General features: G+C 40.7%; 1 protein-coding gene across 1 annotated transcript in view; it reads right to left on the bottom strand.

The window, feature by feature from the left end:
* Positions 1-20697, bottom strand: part of LOC308345533 (collagen alpha-4(VI) chain-like) — a gene marked incomplete at both ends in the record, with an annotated part of 96893 nt that overhangs the window by 14933 nt on the left and 61263 nt on the right. The window contains 7 exons of the mRNA XM_080807767.1: positions 7988-8481; positions 11213-11249; positions 12216-12251; positions 13451-13513; positions 14816-14878; positions 14983-15018; positions 19965-20015. Coding sequence (XP_080663893.1) covers positions 7988-8481; positions 11213-11249; positions 12216-12251; positions 13451-13513; positions 14816-14878; positions 14983-15018; positions 19965-20015 — 780 coding nt within the window. The remainder of the gene's footprint in view (positions 1-7987; positions 8482-11212; positions 11250-12215; positions 12252-13450; positions 13514-14815; positions 14879-14982; positions 15019-19964; positions 20016-20697) is intronic.

Genomic DNA, 20697 nt, shown 5'->3' on the forward strand with positions numbered 1-20697 from the left:
GAAAATGAGTGGGTGGAAAGCCATTTACCATGCTAATGGACATCAAAAGAAAGCTGGGGGTGGCAATCCTTATATCAGACAAATTAGAATTTAAGCAAAGACTGTAATAAGAGATGAGGAAGGATACTCTATCATAATTAAAGGGTCTATTCAACAAGAAGATCTAGCAATTATATATATTTATGCCCCTACCATGGGAGCAGCCAATTATAGAAACCAATTAATAACAAAATCAAAGAAACACATTGACAATAATATAATAATAGTTGAACAGTAACACCCCTCTTACTACCACAATGGACAGATATTCTAAGCAAAAGATTAACAAGGAAATAAAGACTTTGAAAGATGCATTGGACCAGATGGACATCACAGATATATTCAGAACATTCCATCCCAAAGTGACAGAAAACACAATCTTCCCTAGTGCATATGGTACATTCTCCAGAACAGGTTACATCCTGGGTTCCAAATTAATTCTTAACCAGTAACAAAAGATTGGGCTCATTCCCTGTGTATTTTCAGACCACAATGCTTTCAAACTAGAACTCAATCTCGAGGGGAAAGTTGAAAATAACTCAAATACATGGAAGCTAAAGAGCATCCTACTAAAGAATGAATGGGTCAACCAGGAAATTAAAGAGGAATTTTTAAAAATTGTGGACTCTGAGGAACTAACTGAGGGTTTTGGAGGGGAGAGGGGTGGGAGGTTGGGTGAGCCTGGTGGTGGAGGGCACATATTGCATGGAGCACTTGGTGTGGCACATAAACAATGAATTCTGGAACACTGAAAAGAAATTTTAAAAATAAATTTAAAAAATTCTTTAAATTAAAAAAAAAATTCATAGAAACAAATGAAAATGAAAACACACTGTTCAAAATCTTTGGATGCAGGAAAGGCAGTCTTAAAAGGAAAGTACATAGCAATACAAGCCTTTCTCAGGAAAGGTCTCAAATACACAACATATCCCCACACCTAAAAGAGCTGAAGAAAGAACAGCAAAGAAAGCCTAAACCCAGCCCAAGAAGAGAAATAATAAAGATCAGAGCAGAAATCAATGAAATAGAAACCAAAAGAATAGTAGAACAGATCAACAAGACTAGGAGCTGGTTGTTTGAAAGAATTAATAAAATCGTTAAACGCCTGCCCAGATTTATCAAAAAGAAAAGAGAAAGGACCCAAATAGATAAAATCATGAATGAAAGAGAAGAGATCACAAACAATAGTGAAGAAATGCAATTATAAGAACATATTATGTGAGCAACCATATGCCAACAAATTAGACAATCTGGAAGAAATAGATGCATTCCTAGAGGTATATAAACTACCAAAATTGAACCATGAAGAAATAGAAAACCCGAACAGACCTATAACCAGCAAGGAAATTAAAGCAATAATCAAAAATCTCCCAACAAACAAGAGCCCAGAGCCAGATGGCTTCCCAAGGCAATTCTACCAAACATTTAAAGAATAATTAAAACCTATTCTTCTGAAACTGTTCCAAAATAGCCAATAGAATCCAACATACATTAAAAAATTAAAATTTCCTCACCTGATTATGCTATTTCCTGACTTAATTCAAATCAACCAAGACTGATTAAACAACTACAAAACAGAAGTTTTAACAATCCCTACAGAGATACAAAAATGACAATCACACCCTCAAAATGTGTAAGACCTAGCAGGAAGGACAGATAAACAAATTTCAAGAAAGAAAGAGGTCAATAATATGTTTTAGGAACAAAGGAAGAGGGGGTTCATTTGAAGCTCAGGAGATCTAGGGAGCCTGAGGAAGATACTGACATCTGGCACTTTGGGAAGAATGAGTAGGATACTTACTTAGCAAAGAAGCAGGCAAAAGGATTAGAATCTGAAGGAATAGCATGTACAAAGGCCCAGAGGTACATAGTGGTTTTCTCTAGAAGTCTCTATTCCCACTCCCTATAGATTAGAGAACGCCCACGTCCAATGTGCAGCCACACACCACATCTGAAACCCTGGAACCCCCTGCCAGATGGTGGAGGCGGACGTGAAGAAAAAGGGCAGAGCTGCCCAAATTCAACATTTAGATCTATTCCACATGGTCATCAGATCTGAGTACTGACCAAACCAAATGGTCCTAATTAATCACCAGGGGTTAGAGAGAACAGTAGACATTTGATAGCTTTCCTGGAAATCACATGAAGCTGCTGAAATCAGGATCCACGGCAGTGTTCCAGGAGCTAGGGGAAGACTGAGATAACCCTAGGAGCACCCATTTTATTCCAAGAGTTGTGGAGAAACATTAAATTCGGGTACATTACTTTTAAATCACAAGAAACATACGGAAATGTGCTATAAAATGCAGTTTGTGTGAATTTTTAAGATTGTATGAAAGACATTAAAGAAATCCAAATATCCCCCCAAGTTTGGTCCCTGAGAAAAGTCCAATGCGGCAGTAACAGACGTGGTGTCAGTATCCCAGGTCTTTGTCCTTGATCTGCCGTGGTTGGCTGTGTGACCTTGGACAAGGGTCTGGTGCCTCAGATTCCTCAGCAATAGAGTTGAGGGCCTGAATGGATGCCACAAGTTTTATTCCTGTATCAACACAGCCTGGTCCTCTGTTTTAATCTTCTGTATTTGCCTCATGTTACCTTGTCTATCTGAGAAACTCGGAGGATGTAACTCTTCCATCTGTTGTCTGCTTATTGGAAAATTACCAAACCCAACTGAATTGGAATAGTTACAAAACTTACATCTTTTTAAAAACTTTTCTTAGGAAGAATAATTTTGTGATCATGTCTAAAATGTTTAGTGTTCTTGCAAAAGTAGAATTGTGGGAACAAGTACACAAAAACACAATGGAAGTCCATAGGGAACTATGATTCAGTATAGATTCATCCATACCCAGTTGTCATTAATGAACCTCTAATTACTTTGAATTTGGGCGCACCAGCGTGGTCCTAGTCACTGATAAGGTAAACAAGATAATTCCCGGGAAAGCTCAAACAGAGAGACAGTGTGGGAGGGAATTCAGTATGAGGAGAGGAGAAAATTGGCTCTATGAGTCTTAGTGAAAACTCCCATCAGCATCAGAGAAGGAAATTTCAAAAACAGAGTACCTTACACACAGACTAAGTGACCTGCTTGAGGCGCAAAGCTTTATGGTAGTTTGAATCAATGCCTCTGGCAAGTTTCTCAACTTCATTCCTGAGTGTCCAGCTGTAGTTTGTTGGGACTAGTTGTGTACTAAAGATGGGAGTGGACGGGAGTGTAGGGAGGGGAGAAGACATGGCACATGGATTTGCATTCACATCCTCTTTTATTTCTTAGACAGAAAGATACTTCTTCAAAGGATTCAGGCAACTCTCAAACTCCAGCCCCCAATTTTTAAAGAAGTCCCGATGAGCCCTGAGCTGGAGAGACCCACAGGGTTCAATCCAATGTTCTAGCTGCTGCACAAAGCTGCCAGGGTCATGGGACAATGTTTATTCCTGGGACTGAGCTGGGGAAGGCTCTCGGCTTGTATGGGAATAGAAGGAAAGAAAGCAAGTGCTGGGGAGGAGGATTTGTCTTGGACGGAGGGAGAGCTAACTGGACCGTAAGGAGAGAGACTTAGAAACCGTCTGGCTTCCAGTTGAGACAAGAACTTGGGGAACAAGGGAAAATGGACAAACTGGCAAAGGAGGCAGACAGAGTAGTCATGCGACCTGTGACTGACCCTAGGAGCTTGAGTCCGGCCCTGGCTCCTTGCAGTTGCCATGACCCCATCCTACCAAGACTGCCGTGAAACAGCTGCCTACTCCTGGACTTCCCAACTACCATTAGGGATTGGCATTGGATTGAGGTGGCAGGTGGCAGAGTGGGACTTGGAAACCTGACAGATTAGAGTACAAATTCCAGGACTATGCAGGTTAAAACAAGTTGCTTTACCTCTGGCCTTCCCTTACCTCATCTGGGAAATGTAGATTATCATTATTAACTTGTGGGATAGATTGGACCAACACTCCTCAAACTTTAACACTCATGCAAACCATCTAGGGATCCTGTTAAAAATGCAGAGCCTGGGATGGTGCCCCCATCAGGCTCTACCCCACTCTCAACGTGGAGTGTGCTTGAGATTCTCTTTCTCCTTTTCCCTCTGGCCCTCCCCCTGCTCGAGCACGTTCTCTCTCTAAATGAATAAATTTTTAAAAATCTTTTTTTAAAATGCAGAGCTCAACTAATTAGATCAGTGGTAGAGTCTGAGATTTGGCATTTCTCATGGACCCGGGTAATGGTCTTGCTGCTGGTCCCAGGACCACATTTTGAGTATTGATGGGTTAAGGTGACAAGGCATGAAAACCACATAGCACGGTGGTTGGAACTTCATAGGTGCTTACTAAACAGAAGCTGTCTAATTTAATAGTTCTTGGGTGAAGAGGCACTCTTCAGGTCCCTGAAGAAGAGATGGTAATAATAATGACTACCCACTAAGTATACACATAGAAAGTGTCAGCCCAATGTCCCTGTAGGCACCACCTCTTAGAACTCTTACAACATATCTGTGAGCTTATCCCCATTTTACAGTTGAATAAGTTGATGTCCCAGTGTCAAGAAAACATGCCCAGATAACATACAGGACCAAAAAAGAGTGTGAAGTCTTATTTTTTTTTTGAGATTTTATTTATTTATTTGACAGACAGAGATCACAAGTAGGCAGAGAGGCAGGGAGAGAGTGGGGGGGAAGCAGGCTCCCTGCTGAGCCAGAGAGCCCGATGAGGGACTTGATCCCAGGACCCTGGGATCACGACCCGAGCTGAACGCAGAGGCTTTAACCCACTGAGCTACCCAGGCACTCCCAGAATGTGAAGTCTTTGCCTAATTTCTTCCCTTGGCTGCTGATCCTGGACTTAGAGGAGTAACAATCTAATGGAAAATAGCAACCCACAAGGCCTCAGCTGCAGGTTATCCATGGCCTCTGAAAGAGGCTCTCCAGGCAACCCAACACTTTCTTAATTTAAAAAAAAAAAAGTCCTCCTGTAATTTTTCTGAATCCTGAAATTACACAAAACTTAAAATTACCCACCCCCATTTTTTGACCATCCTCTTAATGTTTCTATCCTTTAAAGCTGATTTTCTTGTCTCCATGATAGCCAGCACTCCATTCTTTAGATTCTTCTTTTTTAATACACAGAAATAAAAAGAGAGCTAGTTCATAGGTTTATCTCATAGTGTTATAAAGATAAAATGAATTAATACATGGGAAGAATTTAGAACGTCTAAACTCCCTTCCTGTTCTTGACTTTTGAACTCAAAATCTCATTGCTGAAGAAAATTCCAGACCTTGAGCAAGTTATTTAACTTCTCCATGTCTCAGTTTCATTATCTGAGAAATGGTCCCATAATAGTTATCTCACTGGGTTGTTATAAGGATTACAAGAACCAATAAGTGGAAAGATCTTAGTACAGTGTCTGAGTCAATAAACATGAGCTATTTTCCTAGGTACTGTTTCAAGGGGAAATGTACTAGACTTTTCATAAAGAAAAATTAAATTTGAAACCTGGGACTCAAATTTCATTTTCCCTGCAATCCTCTGCTTTTTAACTTTAAAAAACAGGGCAAAGATTTTGAGATACATACAGACAATTGGATCCAGACACAAATAGTCCAATGCTGCAAAACTTTTTTTAGGGCTAAGATGACTCCATGGATGGCTTAAAAACCCATTTTAATATGCCCCACAGCCTCTGAAAACATTTAAATGGACTGAGAAGTTCGGGCATCTGTTTATATAATGATTTTAAATTTAACAACTATCATTTTTCCAGAAGAAGCATGTGGGTGTTGTTTTGTGAAATAAAACAACATAGAGGTGAAAGACAAAAGCCTCACGGAACGTCAAAGAGGTTCCTCAGGCAGATAATTCCAAAGACAAATTACAGGATATTTCTACTCTCCTAATAGGATACCCCTAAGGATAATGCACAGAGTAGGAGAGAGGTTAAGGGCTGCAATTATCTCCAGTTATGAAGAAATGAGGATTTTTCTGACAGGCCTTGAGAATGGAGCTGTCATTCTTATGGTTTCTCTCCTTGCTGGTGTCAACAGAAACGAGGTCATGCATTACATTTGAGCGGGCAAGCAACACTTAGCACCATGTAACATTTCTACTTTGTTACATTTAGGAAACAGAATTGGTTTCCAGCATCCCAGGGCAAGAATATGTCTAAGAAACAGAAAGGAGAGCAGAGAGAGGTGACCGAGCTGAGGTCCAAGTGTACTGAAGCTAGCAGATTCTTTTCACATATGATTATATCCTTTTACCTGGAACCTAAAGCAACTAAGAGGCCGAGAACATCCTGACCAAATATTAACTCTACATCAGATCCCAACAGTCTGTCCAGGATCCTCTCAGACAGCCACACTGCTGGACATTTGAGGAATGTAACTGTACCCTAAGGGTCACTCTCCAAATGTTAGGGAGATGCTTTTTTGAAAATAGATCCTTACACCAGGAAGGGAGCTAGATAACATTTACTTGTGACCTTCTCTCCATTTTAGAGCTGAGCAAAATGAGACTCAGAAAGATGAAGAGACTTTTCCAAAGGCACTCATTGTTGATGGAAGAGCCAATCTCTAATTTTAACTGTTATTTGGTTATACCCTGTCTTTAGGAATCCATTCAGGAAGTTATTGAGGGCTGCTCCATCAACAACACATCTCTGCCCGCACATCTTCCAGGACAAGAGGGATGTAACAGCAAGAAAAGAACTCAGCACTTTGCATTTTAACTTTGTTTCTCAAAACCCAGGGTATGTAGTCCAATGGTTGCAAGCTATCATAATTTTATCTATTGATTCCTAGAAGCATATCCACAGCTGTGATAACAGTGTCTGTCACCTACCATCTCTCTTTAAGAGAAAATTAAATGGTCTAGCACAGCTAAATTAACTAGCTATTAGGCTGAACTATATGACACTTTCATTTTTGCTAGCCCAACACAGTTGAATATTGGCAATGGAGTCTCTTAGAGAACCTGTCTCTATTTTGATAGATCATCCCATATATTCCATGAGAATGTGTTATGTGGGTTTCAGTTAGAAAAGTCAAGTCTGGAGAATAGGTAAATAAATTATGGTATGTACACACTTAGCATAGTTCAGAACAGCAGTAAAAAATAATGATACCCATATACACAACATAGATAAACAAGGAGAACAGACATTATGTTGAGTGGAAGAAGCCAGATACGAAAGAGTACATGTTATAGGATTCAATTGAAATGAAGGTTCAGAACAAGCCAAACTGCTTATTTGACTGCGACAGAAGCCAGAAGAGCAGTGACTCTGTGGAGTGTATAGTTTGGGGAAGCATGAGCAAAACTTAAAGGATGCTGAGAGTTTCATATCTTGAACCATGTCTTGGTCACAAGGGGTTTAACATTTATAAAAATCCATCCAGATGTGCATTTTAAATTAATGTGCTTTACCCACTTTGTTATATGGGTATGTGTTTTATACAAGAAAGGAAGAAAGAAAGAAAGAAAGAAAGAAAGAAAGAAAGAAAGAAAGAAAGAAAGAAGAAAGAAAGAGGAGATGAGGGGAGCGGAGGGGAGGAGAGTAAAGGGAGAGTTACATTCTATAAACCCTCATGATACAGTTTAGCATAGTGTTTAAGCATGGGCTCTGAAGGCAGATCAATCTGCTACTAACTAGATATTTGACTTTTGATGGTATACTTAACTCTCTATACTTAACTCCTCAGTTTTCTTATCTCTGAATAAGATATTTCTTATCTTCTTATCTACTCACCTCAAAGAGTCTTGGGGATATTAAATAAGTTAATGTTTGTGGGTAGCTCAGAGTAAACACTCAAGAGTGGCCAGTTGGTGCTAGTAGTTACACTTGTAGCAGAGTCCATAATAAGAACACCTCCCTCCCCCTGCATACACATCAATGCAGTCCTTGATGGAGGGATAAGGAGCAGGTACTAAGCCGCCACCCCCCAGTGACTCCCCCACTTACCAGCAGGTCATACGGGAGGTTGTGCACCTCTGTGAAGGTGATGATAGCAGAGGTGATGTCCAGCGCGCTGAGCTCCAGGGTGGCGGTGCTGAAAGCATCTTGGTCATGAGACCAGCCCGCCTGGAAGAACACAGCCACTTTCCTCACGAGAAGACCGGAGCGCACACGTTTGAATACATGTCTGGCCACAAACCTCATGGCCTCCCCAAGGTTCCTGCTGCCAGAAGACCCTTGCAGAGGGATCGTCCTGACCGCCTGCAGGAGTGTGGGCTTCCCCTTGTGGTCTGAGAAGCGAACCAGGTAGTCAGTTTTGGCGTTGTACAAAACGATGGCCACTCGGGCACCCGTTGGGCAGTTACTGTCACTTATTTCCATCCTCTCCAACAGAGACAATAGAATGTTTCTCATCCTCTCAAAATCCGACTGGGAGACGTCGTTTGACATGTCCAAGGCAAAGACCACTTCGCTAGGGAACGCTGGGCATTTGGAAATACCTTAACACAATAGACACCCAGATTTAAGATTTTCTGTAATGCCTCTGAACAGGTGATGTCTGAGTGAATAAGAAGATATATTGCCTACCTGTCGAACAAGCTGGAAGGGAAATTGTTTTGGAGGAAAAAAACGAGACATGGTTAGTTTATATAGGCAGTGGTATGGTTTCTAGGTGAGTGCTTCAATATGAAAAACTATCTTCTCTGAGAAATTCAAGCAGTGACCTTCTCTGACTCCTGCTTGAGTTTGGCCAAGACCTCGATTTGCTCCCCAATATCCATTTTCCCTTTTTTCTATAGCAGTAAATCCTCAGTCCCGGGGCATATGGCTGCCCGGAAAAAAGACTCCATTTCCCAGTGGGGAAGCCGGAAGAATGGAAAAAGAGATATGGTAGAGGAGCACCTGGGTGGCTCAGTGGGTTAGGGCCTCTGCCTTCGGCTCGGGTCATGATCCCAGGGTCCTGGGATCGAGCCCCACATCGGGCTCTCTGCTTAGCAGAGGGCCTGCTTCCTCCTCTCTCTCTCTCTCTCTCTGCCTACCTCTCTGCCTACTTGTGATCTCTGTCTGTCAAGTAAATGGGTGAAATCTTTAAAAAAAGAAAAAGGGGAAAAAAGAGATATGGTAGAAACAACTTCAGAAAGATATCCTTCCCCTTTCCCTTTCTTTTCCTGCTGCCTGAAGCTTAGTCAACATCTTGGACTTCGAGCTGATTTTGGAAACAGAACACCCTTCCCACAATGCAGAATCAAAAAATATAAAGAGCCTGTGTCCCTGAATACTGTGGACATCCATTTCAACTCCAGACTGACCCCTTCATGGCTTTGATCTGAGAAATACATTTGTGTCATTATTACTGAGTACTGAGGTCACACTGTACTGAACTTAAACCTGACTAATACATGGAGCTATTCTGAAACTATATATACACACACACATATATACATATATATACATATCTAAAACTGTATATAATACATTATATATATTATATACTATATATTATGTATATAGTATATATACACATATATATTGCTCAAGTAATATATATATTATACATAATATACATATATATTGCTCAAGTAATATGTTTTTATGGAAAATATCAGAAAACAAAAAATTAAAATTATCCTTAATTCATAATGTCTATGTATGTGTATATATGTTTAATTTGTTATTTTATTTTATAAAGCTTGGACTTTAGTATATGTCCTATTCTGAATCTTTTTTCACTTAGTATATGATGAACATGAATTCTTTTCATTGATAAATTTAGAGCAGAATTGCCTAGTCCACTATAGATGTCTCATGATACTCTCATGATACTTAGATTTTTCAATCTAAGAGTTTTTTACATTAGGTTCAATGTATATGAAATATCTGAGCTTGTAGATAAAAGTGATTGAGCAGGGATGCCTGGGTGGCTCAGTCATTGGGCTTCTGCCTTCAGCTTGGGTCATGATCCCAGGGTCCTGGGATGGAGGGGCACATCAGTCTCCCTGCTTGGTGGGAAGCCTGCTTCCCCCACACCTCCTCCCCCTGCTTGTGTTCCCTCTCTCACTGTCTCTTTCTCTGTCAAATAAATAAATAAAATCTTTAAAAAAATGATTGAGCGATTATATATATTTCGACATGACAGAGTTAACAAAATTAGGTCCTTGGCTTGGTATATTGTGTATATTTTTTGCCCATTTTTCTGTTCACTTTTTTTTAAAAGATTTTTTATTTATTTACTTGACAGAGAGAGATCACAAGTAGGCAGAGAGGCAGGCAGAGAGAGAGGAGGAAGCAGCCTCCCCAGCAAGCAGAGAGCTGGATGCGGGGCTTGATCCCAGGACCCTGGGATCATGACCTGAGCCAAAGGCAGAGGCTTTAAGCCACTGAGCTACCCAGATGCCCCTTTCTGTTCACTTTTGACTTCACAGTGGTCTTCAATATAAACAGGTTTTAACTTTTTACATGGTCAACTCTGACATTCTCCCTTTGTGGTCAAAACAATTGTATTATTTTTTGTGATTTCTAGGAAAAAGGACTCCAGAATCTCTTTCAACAGCAACTAAATGGGAATGGACAGAACATGAAGTTTAAATAAGCAGGGCTAGGCATTTGTGGAGAAAAGCCAAGCACCCAAATTAAGCACTCTGCCAAATCAATGTTCTCTCCCTATTGCTAGTGAGTGGAGAAGGGTACATATTACAGGAAGCAAATATCCAGGAATACACTGAAGACAATGAGTAAATTCCAATCTGGGGATGTGACCAAATATTAACATCTGATTATTTGCAATTCCATTGTTAAAACATAAATGCAAATAAAAAAGGACACATTTCTTATTGAAGGCTCCCTGATGATCCCTCTTGTTTAAATGGATGGAATAAGAATAGGAAAGTTTTTCTTTATTTGTTTTGTGATAAGAAGCACTGAGATGCAGACATGCAGGTGTGCAATTGGCATTTCCCTTCATGAGGTGCCACATTATAGTGGAATTTCTCTTCACTATTGAGACAGCATCCCTTTCAGCCACTTCATTTCTGAGACCCCACTGGCAAAGGTTACTTACCCAAAGGGAGACTGAGCCAAATACATTAATTTATAAGAGTCTTTCATGATAGACAATGGCTTCTCCCAACCCTCAGTCAAATCCACAGGTGATTTATGTCCCCAGTCCATGACCATGATCCAGCCTCACCTCACACCACCGGCCCCCACTTGAGCCTTTCCCAAACAACTTACGGCAGTTCTCTTGTATGACAGCAATGATTTCACAAGGCTGTTAGAAAGATGGAGAAAGAGGGAAAAGGGAAACGTATTTAATCTGAAGCATATTCCATCGTTCTCTCATGACTTAGAAATGTCATCTGTGTATTATCAGTTTCTTTCTGAAGCTTTTTAAGCTACAATAGAAAACACAAAAATTGTTACAGCAGATGAAATGATTCAGAAATTATGTTTCTAGATACAGCAGATATTTTGAAACATTTAAAATGTAGTTTATATACCATACAGTGCTCATATTACTAGACATAGATAAATAAGGGGAACTCTTTTTTATTTTTTTTAACTGCCTCAAAAAGCAATGGAATCAAATCTGATTTTGAGGAAGTTTTGATCTAGAAATCTTGGCCTAAAATGCAAAGAACTGTCTTCAATTCCTGGATCTCTATGTCAGCAATTCCTGGAACAATTCTTTAGGGTGAATGCCAGGACACAGACCCCTCACACCTCCATTAGAATTCTGCTTCACTCCTTTGATCTCTTCCTCTGTGTTCTGTTTATCCCTTGGCCCCTTTATTTCTTGGTTCTTGCTTGCCCCCACTTCCTTCCCACCACAGTAGTATTTTTGTGCCTCGGAGATGAAAAATGGTCGTAACTTTTGAGATTGTTTTCAGGTGTGTCATGAAACATGAAGATGGATTCTACCATCTATAGACACTTTATAAGCAACTTCTGAACTTTACAAAAAGGCATATTGTGTGGGAGTTGTAGCCTCAAAGTCTTTCCCTTCGTGTCAGCCAATAGTAGCACTCAGAAACATCCAGATTGCCTCCATGATTTAAAACATTATTCTACTCTTCTCATTGATGTGATTATAACCTTTCAGAGGAAAGTCTATAAACTTAAGGTACTTAAAGAATTTATAAGAGGAGAAACAATAGAATATAGATTTCTACTGTGTGGAAGAGGAAAGCCTCGTGTGTTAAAAAGAACAAGGTTTAGATTTAAAATGTTTACCTACCGTCATATCTGCCAAACCTTTGGGACCCTTGATGCCCTGAGAAGAGAAGAAATGGTTTAAAATGTAAGATTCTGAGGTCTGACAAATTATTCTCTGGAGTTAGCAAAACATTCTCAGAAAGATATCATAGTACATAGACCACCTTCTTCCCCTGCAGTCCTGGCCCTGGAATTCTGGCTGACCCGCTAAGGAAAAAAGTCAGAGTGGATTGGAGGTGTGCTCAGACCTCAGAGTCTAGGATATCCAGGAGCATGGGACATAAAGATTCTTAGAAGATCAGGTCATCTTGAGAGCAAGCCACACAGTTTAGGATCCAATTCAAGAAAAGGCCTGTCAAGATCTCAGGGCCATTCAGAAACAGTTCTAAAGTAGACCCCAGCCACTTCCTATCCCTCCTCCTCAGGCTACCCACCACCATCTTATCCCGGCTCTAGTGCCAAATAAGCCGTCCCTGGAACCCTTCAGAACAGATAGTCCTGACTGGGGTACTCTGGGAGTCTAGAGATCCTTGTTTTTATTTAGATTCTACAAGCTAGTGATTTGTCACCTCAGGCAGGTCACGATGATCTTTTTCAGCCTTTGTTTTCTCGTCTGTAAAATAGGTGTGTGCATCATTCTGCTTCCAAGATTTTTGCTTCTATGACTTTGTGGCTCCTCTATAGTAAATCCTAAATGCAGTGAAACCACCAGGTTCAGCCCCTGGCTTACTCACTCTACCATCTCTTGTGAAAGGACTGCCTAGCCTCATGGGACAAGGGGTAGTGCAAAATGACAAGAGCCCCAGAGTCTTTCCCTTCATACCAAATGACCTCCCAGGGAATTAAAAATATATATTATTTGTGGACTTGCAACATTGTCAGTTTAGTTCAGATTATATAAATGTCACATTTTGTTAGGATTTCCTTCCAATGTTTGCACAAATGTTTTTGCTCATCTTGTTTACATTGATAAGCTCAGTCTCTGGTGAGTTTATGTATTATGTATTTAGACAGGTTTATAAATCTCCAGCTGCTCTAATATCTTCCCGATGTTCAAGTAAACAATATACATTGAATAAATATACTGTGTAAGGACTTAAAGCTAATGTCCTCAAAAGCAAACTTGGCTCATTCCCTATACAGATCCTCTAGTGCCTCCCAAATGTTCATTTCTTCATTCATTCAGATGGCTCTTAGCAAATCCTTATTCACTTTTACACAAAGGTTGAAAATAAAAGAAAGAAGAATCTATGTTACCACTGGTCCTGGAGGGCCTTGGTCACCTGGAGTTCCGATAAGTCCAGGAAAGCCAGCATTACCCTAAAAATATCCAAACCAAAGGAATAAGCTTCTCCTCTTGAATACAACTTGGTTAAAACCATCAGACCCACTTTGAGATACTAAACTGTCATTCTTTCTAAGCTCCAATGAGTCTGCTTTGGACTAGTTAAGTTTATGAACTGTATCCATGGAGTGAGATGCCAGTGGTAGAAAGGGAGGTGGTCTCCTTCAGGAGCCATCTAAACTGCCCCCTACAGACCTAACCTCAGCCAACATGTGGACATACACACAGACACACACTTTCAAACCCGGCCTTAAAGGATGGCTCAATAGTCAGTTTAGACTCCAAGTCATATAATTAAAAGAATATAGGAAATACACACTGAGGACCTGACATAAAGAGAAAGGAAAATTTCTTTCACCACCTTCTGGTCTTTAGAGTCTGATAAAAGGTCTATGCCGACCATGGTTTACTGGTCATCTTATAGGTATCTGAAACATGTAGCCGATGTTTTGTCCTTTTTTACTTGAAACCAGAGACATCAGTTATTTGAAACCAGAGACATCAGTTATTTGAAATCAGAGACATCATAGAGCAGGGCAATATTAGCCAGCAGCAAACCATGTTAGGCATAGCTTAGTTTTTTCCTTTATGCCCTTGCCAGTGTATGAAAATACCAATTATTGAGTGCCTAGATAATAAATATTCTCTTTCCTCTTTTCTGCACCGAATACTAGTCCATGTCTTTCCCAGAAGGCCTTGTTCTCTAATGTCTATCAGCTAAAAACTGTCAAGGTTTTAGATATCCACAGGCTCTTTCCAAAAAGAGCTGCCAGTGATTGTAGCTTTTCGAGACTGAATCTTTGGAACCCGAGGGAATGGATTTTTAATGGTGGACTCCACAAAGCACAGTGAAGACGTGGCTCAAAGTCCACCAGGATGGCAGCCACGTTCCTGAGAGTCTAATCCTAAATTAGCTAAGACGAAGTTAAGGCTTAAAGGAATCTGACAGAAATAGCGATGTTTGCTCTGCAGCTAAAACACTATCCTCCCAAGTGATATCCAGACTTATCATAGATATTGATATTGTGTAACTGAAACTCCAACTTGGATTTTCTTTTATTATGCTTTGATGAGCTTCATTTGCATTCACAAGATCAATGAGAGTGGTATTAATTAGGGGGTAGGGGGAGTGGGGTGGCCAGAGAAAGGTGTGGAATGTCTACTGAGAAGGACAAGAGCTTCCTGCTGAGAAGTCCATTAACCCAATAGAAATTCTCCCGTGAGTAGTGTCATGATATGTGCAGTTATAGATCTTGGGAAATTCCTTTGATTCTTACCCTCCGCCCTCGGATTCCCTTTGCTCCCTTCTCTCCTCCATGGCCTGGGTCACCATCTTCCCCCTTCACAGAATCAAAAGCAAAACCTTGAGTTTGAAGAAAAACAACTACAAACAAATGACACATGCTGCATACCAGTTGCCAGACCCAGAAAGATATCTTCTTACTTGTGCACCAGGAGAGCCAGGAAATCCAGGTTCGCCCTAGTGTCAGAAATGAGATAAGGTTTTGTTTACTGTCATATGATTAAGTCTTTCTTTGACATTCCTCAGGGAATAAGAAGAAACTATAATTTTGAGAAAACAGACTCAAAACAGGTGCCAGGAAAAACAACTATAGTAACAGTTGTTATCTTGAGCTACTCCCAAATGACCATATTTGATTTCTATAATTCAATGTGAAACAACCGGCAAATGATCTTTACCAATCTTCCCCTTCCTTCTTTGCCAGACAGAAAGGGAACTATGGGACTATGTATTACATATTGCGTAATGGAATGTCCTTCTTAAGCATTTTTATCCAGTGGTCTAAATAATCGGAGGTCTGATCCAATGTAAACCAAAGGAAAGGGTACCAAACTGGCTGCAGGAAAGCAGGTGGTCATTGTCAGATCAAAGGCACACTACAAAGCAACTGTTCATTCAACAAGTATTTAGTTAGCCCCTGCTACATGCCAGGCACCTTTCTAGCCACTGGGAATTGAGCAGCGAGAGAACAAAGACCCTGCTATCGTGGAACTTACCTGCTAGTGAGGAAGAAATGTATGTCAGGGAGAGATGAATCCTATTCTAGAAAGAGGATTAAGGGATAAAGAATGACATGGATAGGTTTGGACAGGGGTAACTATTTTATACAAGGTGGTCAGACAAAGCCTTTTGGTAATGGCCGCATTTGGGCAAAGACCAGCGTAACTTGAGGAAGCCAGCCAAACAGGTATCTGGGAGAGAGCATTTTAAGCAGAAGGATGAGTGTGTGAAGAACCCTGAGGCAAGAATATGAATGTGTGCTGTGTTTGAGGAACCCTGGAGCAGAATGGCAGGAGGGGAGCAGGAGGAGAGGATGTCAGGGAGTTCACAGAAGGACCAGATTGTAGAGTCTTGTAGGCCATGTTAACAGAGGGGCTAATTCTGAATGACATCAGGAGCTGAAGCTGGGCTTTGAATAAAGGAATGACATGGTCTGATTATCCATTTAAAAGATGAGTCTGGGGACGCCTGGGTGGCTCAGTTGGTTAAGCAGCTGCCTTCGGCTCAGGTCATGATCCCAGCGTCCTGGGATCGAGTCCCACATCGGGCTCCTTGCTCGGCAGGGAGCCTGCTTCTCCCTCTCCCTCTGCCTGCCACTCTGTCTACTTGTGCTCACTCTCACTCCTCTCTCTCTCTCTGACAAATAAATTAAAAAAAAAAAAGATGAGTCTGGGGGTGCCTGACTGGCTCAATTAGTAGAGCACATGACTCTTGTTCTCAGGGTTGCAAGTTCAAGCCCCATGTTCAGTGTAGAGTTTACCTGAAAATAAAATATTTAAAAAAATAAATATAAAATAAAATAAAATAGGGCTCTGGCTGCTGCTCAGAGGACTAACTAGATGAAGCAAGAGTGGAAACAAGAATGCCAGTCAGGTGGCTTGGTCCAGAGGGTGGCAGTGGCAGGGGTGAGAAGTGATGAAATACTAGATGTATCTGGAAGGTACACTCACAGTATTTGATGATGAGGTAAATACAGTAGTTGAGAGACAGACATTTATTAAAGATGGAGCAAGTATCTTCCTTGCACAACTGGCAGATGGGAGGCTGCACTCCCTGAGACGGGGAAGGCTAGAAGAGGGGCAGGTTGTCAGGGGAATCAGTTTTGACTGACCAGATATTTGATGATATTAAAAGATTATTGTTAATTCTTAGGTTGATAATGGTACTGTGGTTATATTTATAAAGAATCTTTTAGAGATGCAACTTGAAATATCTACTCATGGAATATATGATATCTGGGATTGCTTCAAAATAATTGGGGGAAGGATACAGGTGTGGTGGGTACATATAAAACAAAATAAAACTGGCCAAGGGTTTTTCATTGCTTGAGTTAGGTGATGGGTACCTGGGGAGAGGTGTCATTATATTAGTTTCGCCACCTATATCTGTGTTTGAATTTTTCCATAATCAAAGGTTAACAAACAAAAGAAGAAGAAAAAGGAAGGAAGAGGGGGATGGAAGAGGAGGAGAAGGAGGAGAAAGAGGAGGAGGTGGTGGAGGAGAAGAAGCAGGGAGAGGAGAAGGAGGAGGAGAAGGTTGTTTTGTTACATGCCAGGCTTAAGGTGGAAACATGTTTAGAGTTTACGACACTGGTCCAAGCTGGAGAAGTGCACTGGAGATCACAGGATAGATTAAGGATACTTGATGCCATGGAACTGGATAAGGTCACCTGAGAAGAAAGTAAAGAGGAGAATAACAGAAGTATAAGGAACAAAAAGAGCAAAGGAAAAAAAGAGACAGACAGACAGACAGAGAGAAACCAAGAAACAGCCTCTTAACTATAGAGAAAAAACTGATGGTTACCAGAGGAGAGGTGGGGGAAGGGATGGGGGAAATAGGTGATGGCGATTAAGGAGGGCACTTGTGATGAGCACTGGGTGTTGTATGGAAGTGTTGATCACTATACTGTACACCTGAAACTTTGTTAACTATTTTGGAGTTAAAATTTTTAAAACTTAATAAAAATTTTTAAAAATTAAAATTAAAAAAGAGAAAAGTGTAAGGATAGAGTCCTGAGTTTTCTAATATTTAGAGGTCAAGAACATTCAAAAGAAACTAAAAACAAGAAGCCAGCAAAAAACCAGGGAAGTGGTATGTTCTGGGAGATGAGAGAGGAAAGGTTTTAAGAAGAAGGCCATGATCACCTTTGTCAAATGCTGCTGAGACTTGGAGTATGATGCAGACAGAGAACTGACCACTGGATTTAGCACCATGGGTTTTACCTTGACTAAAGCAGATGTCATTGAGTGGGCAGGGGCCAGGGGTAAAGGTTCAACTGTCATCAGTTCAAAAGAACCAGAGGACAGAAAGTGGAGTTTCTCAACCATGGCACTACTAATATTTTGGACCTGATGATTCTTCTTAGTTGTGAGGGCCTGTCCTGTGTATTACAGGATGAAAAATAGTACCTCTGGTCTCCATCCACTAGGTGCCCTCTGCATCCCCTCTCCTAGTCGTGACAACCCAAACATCTCCAGACATTACCAAATATGCCCTGGAGGGTAAAATCACCATTGGGCAAAAACCACAGATATAGACCTAAACTGTCAAAGAATTTTGCCAGAGAGAAAGGGGACAATGGGACTATGTAGTTAAATGAGGGGTTTTTATGTTTGTTTTTTTCGATGGACTTTATTCACACTTCTTTGTATACTGACAGGAATATCTATGGAGAGGGAAGAAAATTTGATGATGAAGAAGAGAAAAGACCCAAGACCTTAATGAAGCAAAAAGGGAATGGAATCCAGCCCATGAGAGACGCGATCAGTCTTAGATGAGGGCACAGACTCGTATCTATAGCAGTAGGAGGGAAGACAGGGTACAGAGGCAAGTCAGTTGGCCTATGCCATGGCAGATGTATGCAGATGTTCTCTGTTCATTTCTCCTATTTGTTTCATGAAACAAGAAGCACAACTGTCTGCTGAAATTTGGAAGGGAAAGCAGGTCTTGGAAGTCTGAGGGAAGGGGAGAAGGTACGAAACAGTCAATTCAGAGAGGAGAGTGAATAGACATGGGGAAGGTAGCCAGCCAGTCAAGCAACAATGAGGACTGTTTAAAATGAAGCCATTAAGTCTTGCCAGGAAAAACCCACAAAATGTGGACTGAATCCCTGTGTTCCACAGTGTTGACCACACCACAATAAGGAGAGTCTGCCCTTGGATTTAGTGCAGAGCTGGTATGTGGCTTAAAACATGGGCATTTGAATTCTACCTAGAATTCCCCAGCTATGCAAAGTCCCCACTAGAGAAGAAAGACAGAATGTGCCAGGATGGGGCTCCAATGGCATAGCTTCTACACTCAGATCTGTCTCTAACCATGTGTGACCATGATGTGTGACCAGTTGTGTGACCATCGGCACATTACATCACTTCTTTGAATCTCAATTTTCTTATCTGTGAATCAAAAAGGCCAAACTAGATGATCACCGAGGTCCCCATTTTTCATCATTGCACAGATATTTACTAAAAGTTTACTATGTTTTGGGAATTTATGCCCATTAATTATACTCAGGGCATTTTTCTGGTCAATAAAATAGCAGCAGTGCCATCAAGGGAAATAAGAGAATTGCAGAGAAGCCAGCCCAGGGTTAAGTAGCTGGGCATCACTAAACATCCCAGTGATTTCTTATGTTGTGAAGCAATAAATGGTAACTCACAGAACAAAGCACCCAGAATAACTGTAACTATTGACATCTGATGAATTGAAAGCTTCATGTGAGTTCCATTCTTCAAAACCTCTGTCAGTAACCCTTCAACTACAACATGCTAAAATACCATCTTCTTTGGGAGCAGAAATATTCAGACACATTTACTGAGTACCTACTCTGTGCCAGGCTCATTCCAGCAATACAAAACTGAGTAAGATGCAGTCTACTGTCAAGTTCACAAACTTGACAAATACGTAGGGATAAATTATAATACAACCTCAATGGAAAGGGACTACTGTAGAAATATGACTAACACACCTTAGGAACACAGAGTATAGGACAACCAAATCTGTCCATGGAAGTCCAAGAAGGCTTCCACAAAGAGAAGTTGATATTTGAGTTGGTCTGAGAAAATGAGGAAAAATTGTCAAAAGGAGGGAGATGGGTAGGGACATCCCAAATAAAGGCAAGAGTGTTTGCTGAGGTGAGGAGTTGGGGAGGTTCCTGGCTCAGGTGGGACCATGTGGCACAGGTGGAAGATGAGAAAAGGAGTTTGATTTTTAAAAAAGGCAGTGACAAAAAAATCAGTCTTTTTTTTTTTTTTTAAGGAGAGAACTCTGGCAGCTACAACATGTCATAAACAGCATTCAGAAACCATGTCTGGCATACCACTTGGATAGTAAGTCTTATTCTATCTAGTAAAATAAAATAAAAACTACAGTCCTTCATTCAGAATACTTCATAACTTAAGCCTCACCTTTTTTCCTTTTCTTCCTGGATGTCCATATCCATCTGGACCTAAAAGACCCTAAGAAAATGACACAAGATGAATGGTAGAGTTATCCATACCAGTGCTTGGTTAATTATGTTATCTGAACCCTTGGATTAATCAGCAGTGAAAGGAAGTGATCAAAGCAGACGGGCTGGTAGAGGCTTATCTTATCTCATAGGATAAACTCTAAGCTGCCTTTATAGGATAAGGAGAGGATAAGGGCTTAAAATTTTTAAAGAGCAAGGTATAAGCAGTTTGAGGGTTTTTTTGTTCTGTTTTGTTTTGTTTTCAGTTTTTAAGTCCTTCAGCAAGATTCTATACCTCACCAAGATGATACCATAGTTGCAAGGAACCATATCACCATTTAAAATCCCCCTTGGGCTTTTCTTGCAGGATAGAGTAACAATGGCAGAAACTCTAGAACTTGGTAAGTTTCTAGAGATAAAGACAGACTTTAGGAAAAAAGATTGGGATAGAGGCAATGAAGTTGAGTGAATCAGTGCATAGGGCGTAAACCAAGACAGACCTGAATTTTCATTCCATTTCCCAATTGGTTGTATGAGGGGCATTAGCCAAGTTATTCAACCTAAATTTCAGCTTCCTCACCCATTAAATGGGGTAAAACACCATGTACACAGCATGGCTGCTGGCAAGATTGAGTGAGATTATGCATGGAAAGCACTTCGCACAATGCCAGCTCAGAGAAAGTAGTCATTAT

Source organism: Martes martes (genome assembly GCF_963455335.1).
Source record: "Martes martes genome assembly, chromosome: 1".
NCBI lineage: Eukaryota > Metazoa > Chordata > Mammalia > Carnivora > Mustelidae > Martes > Martes martes.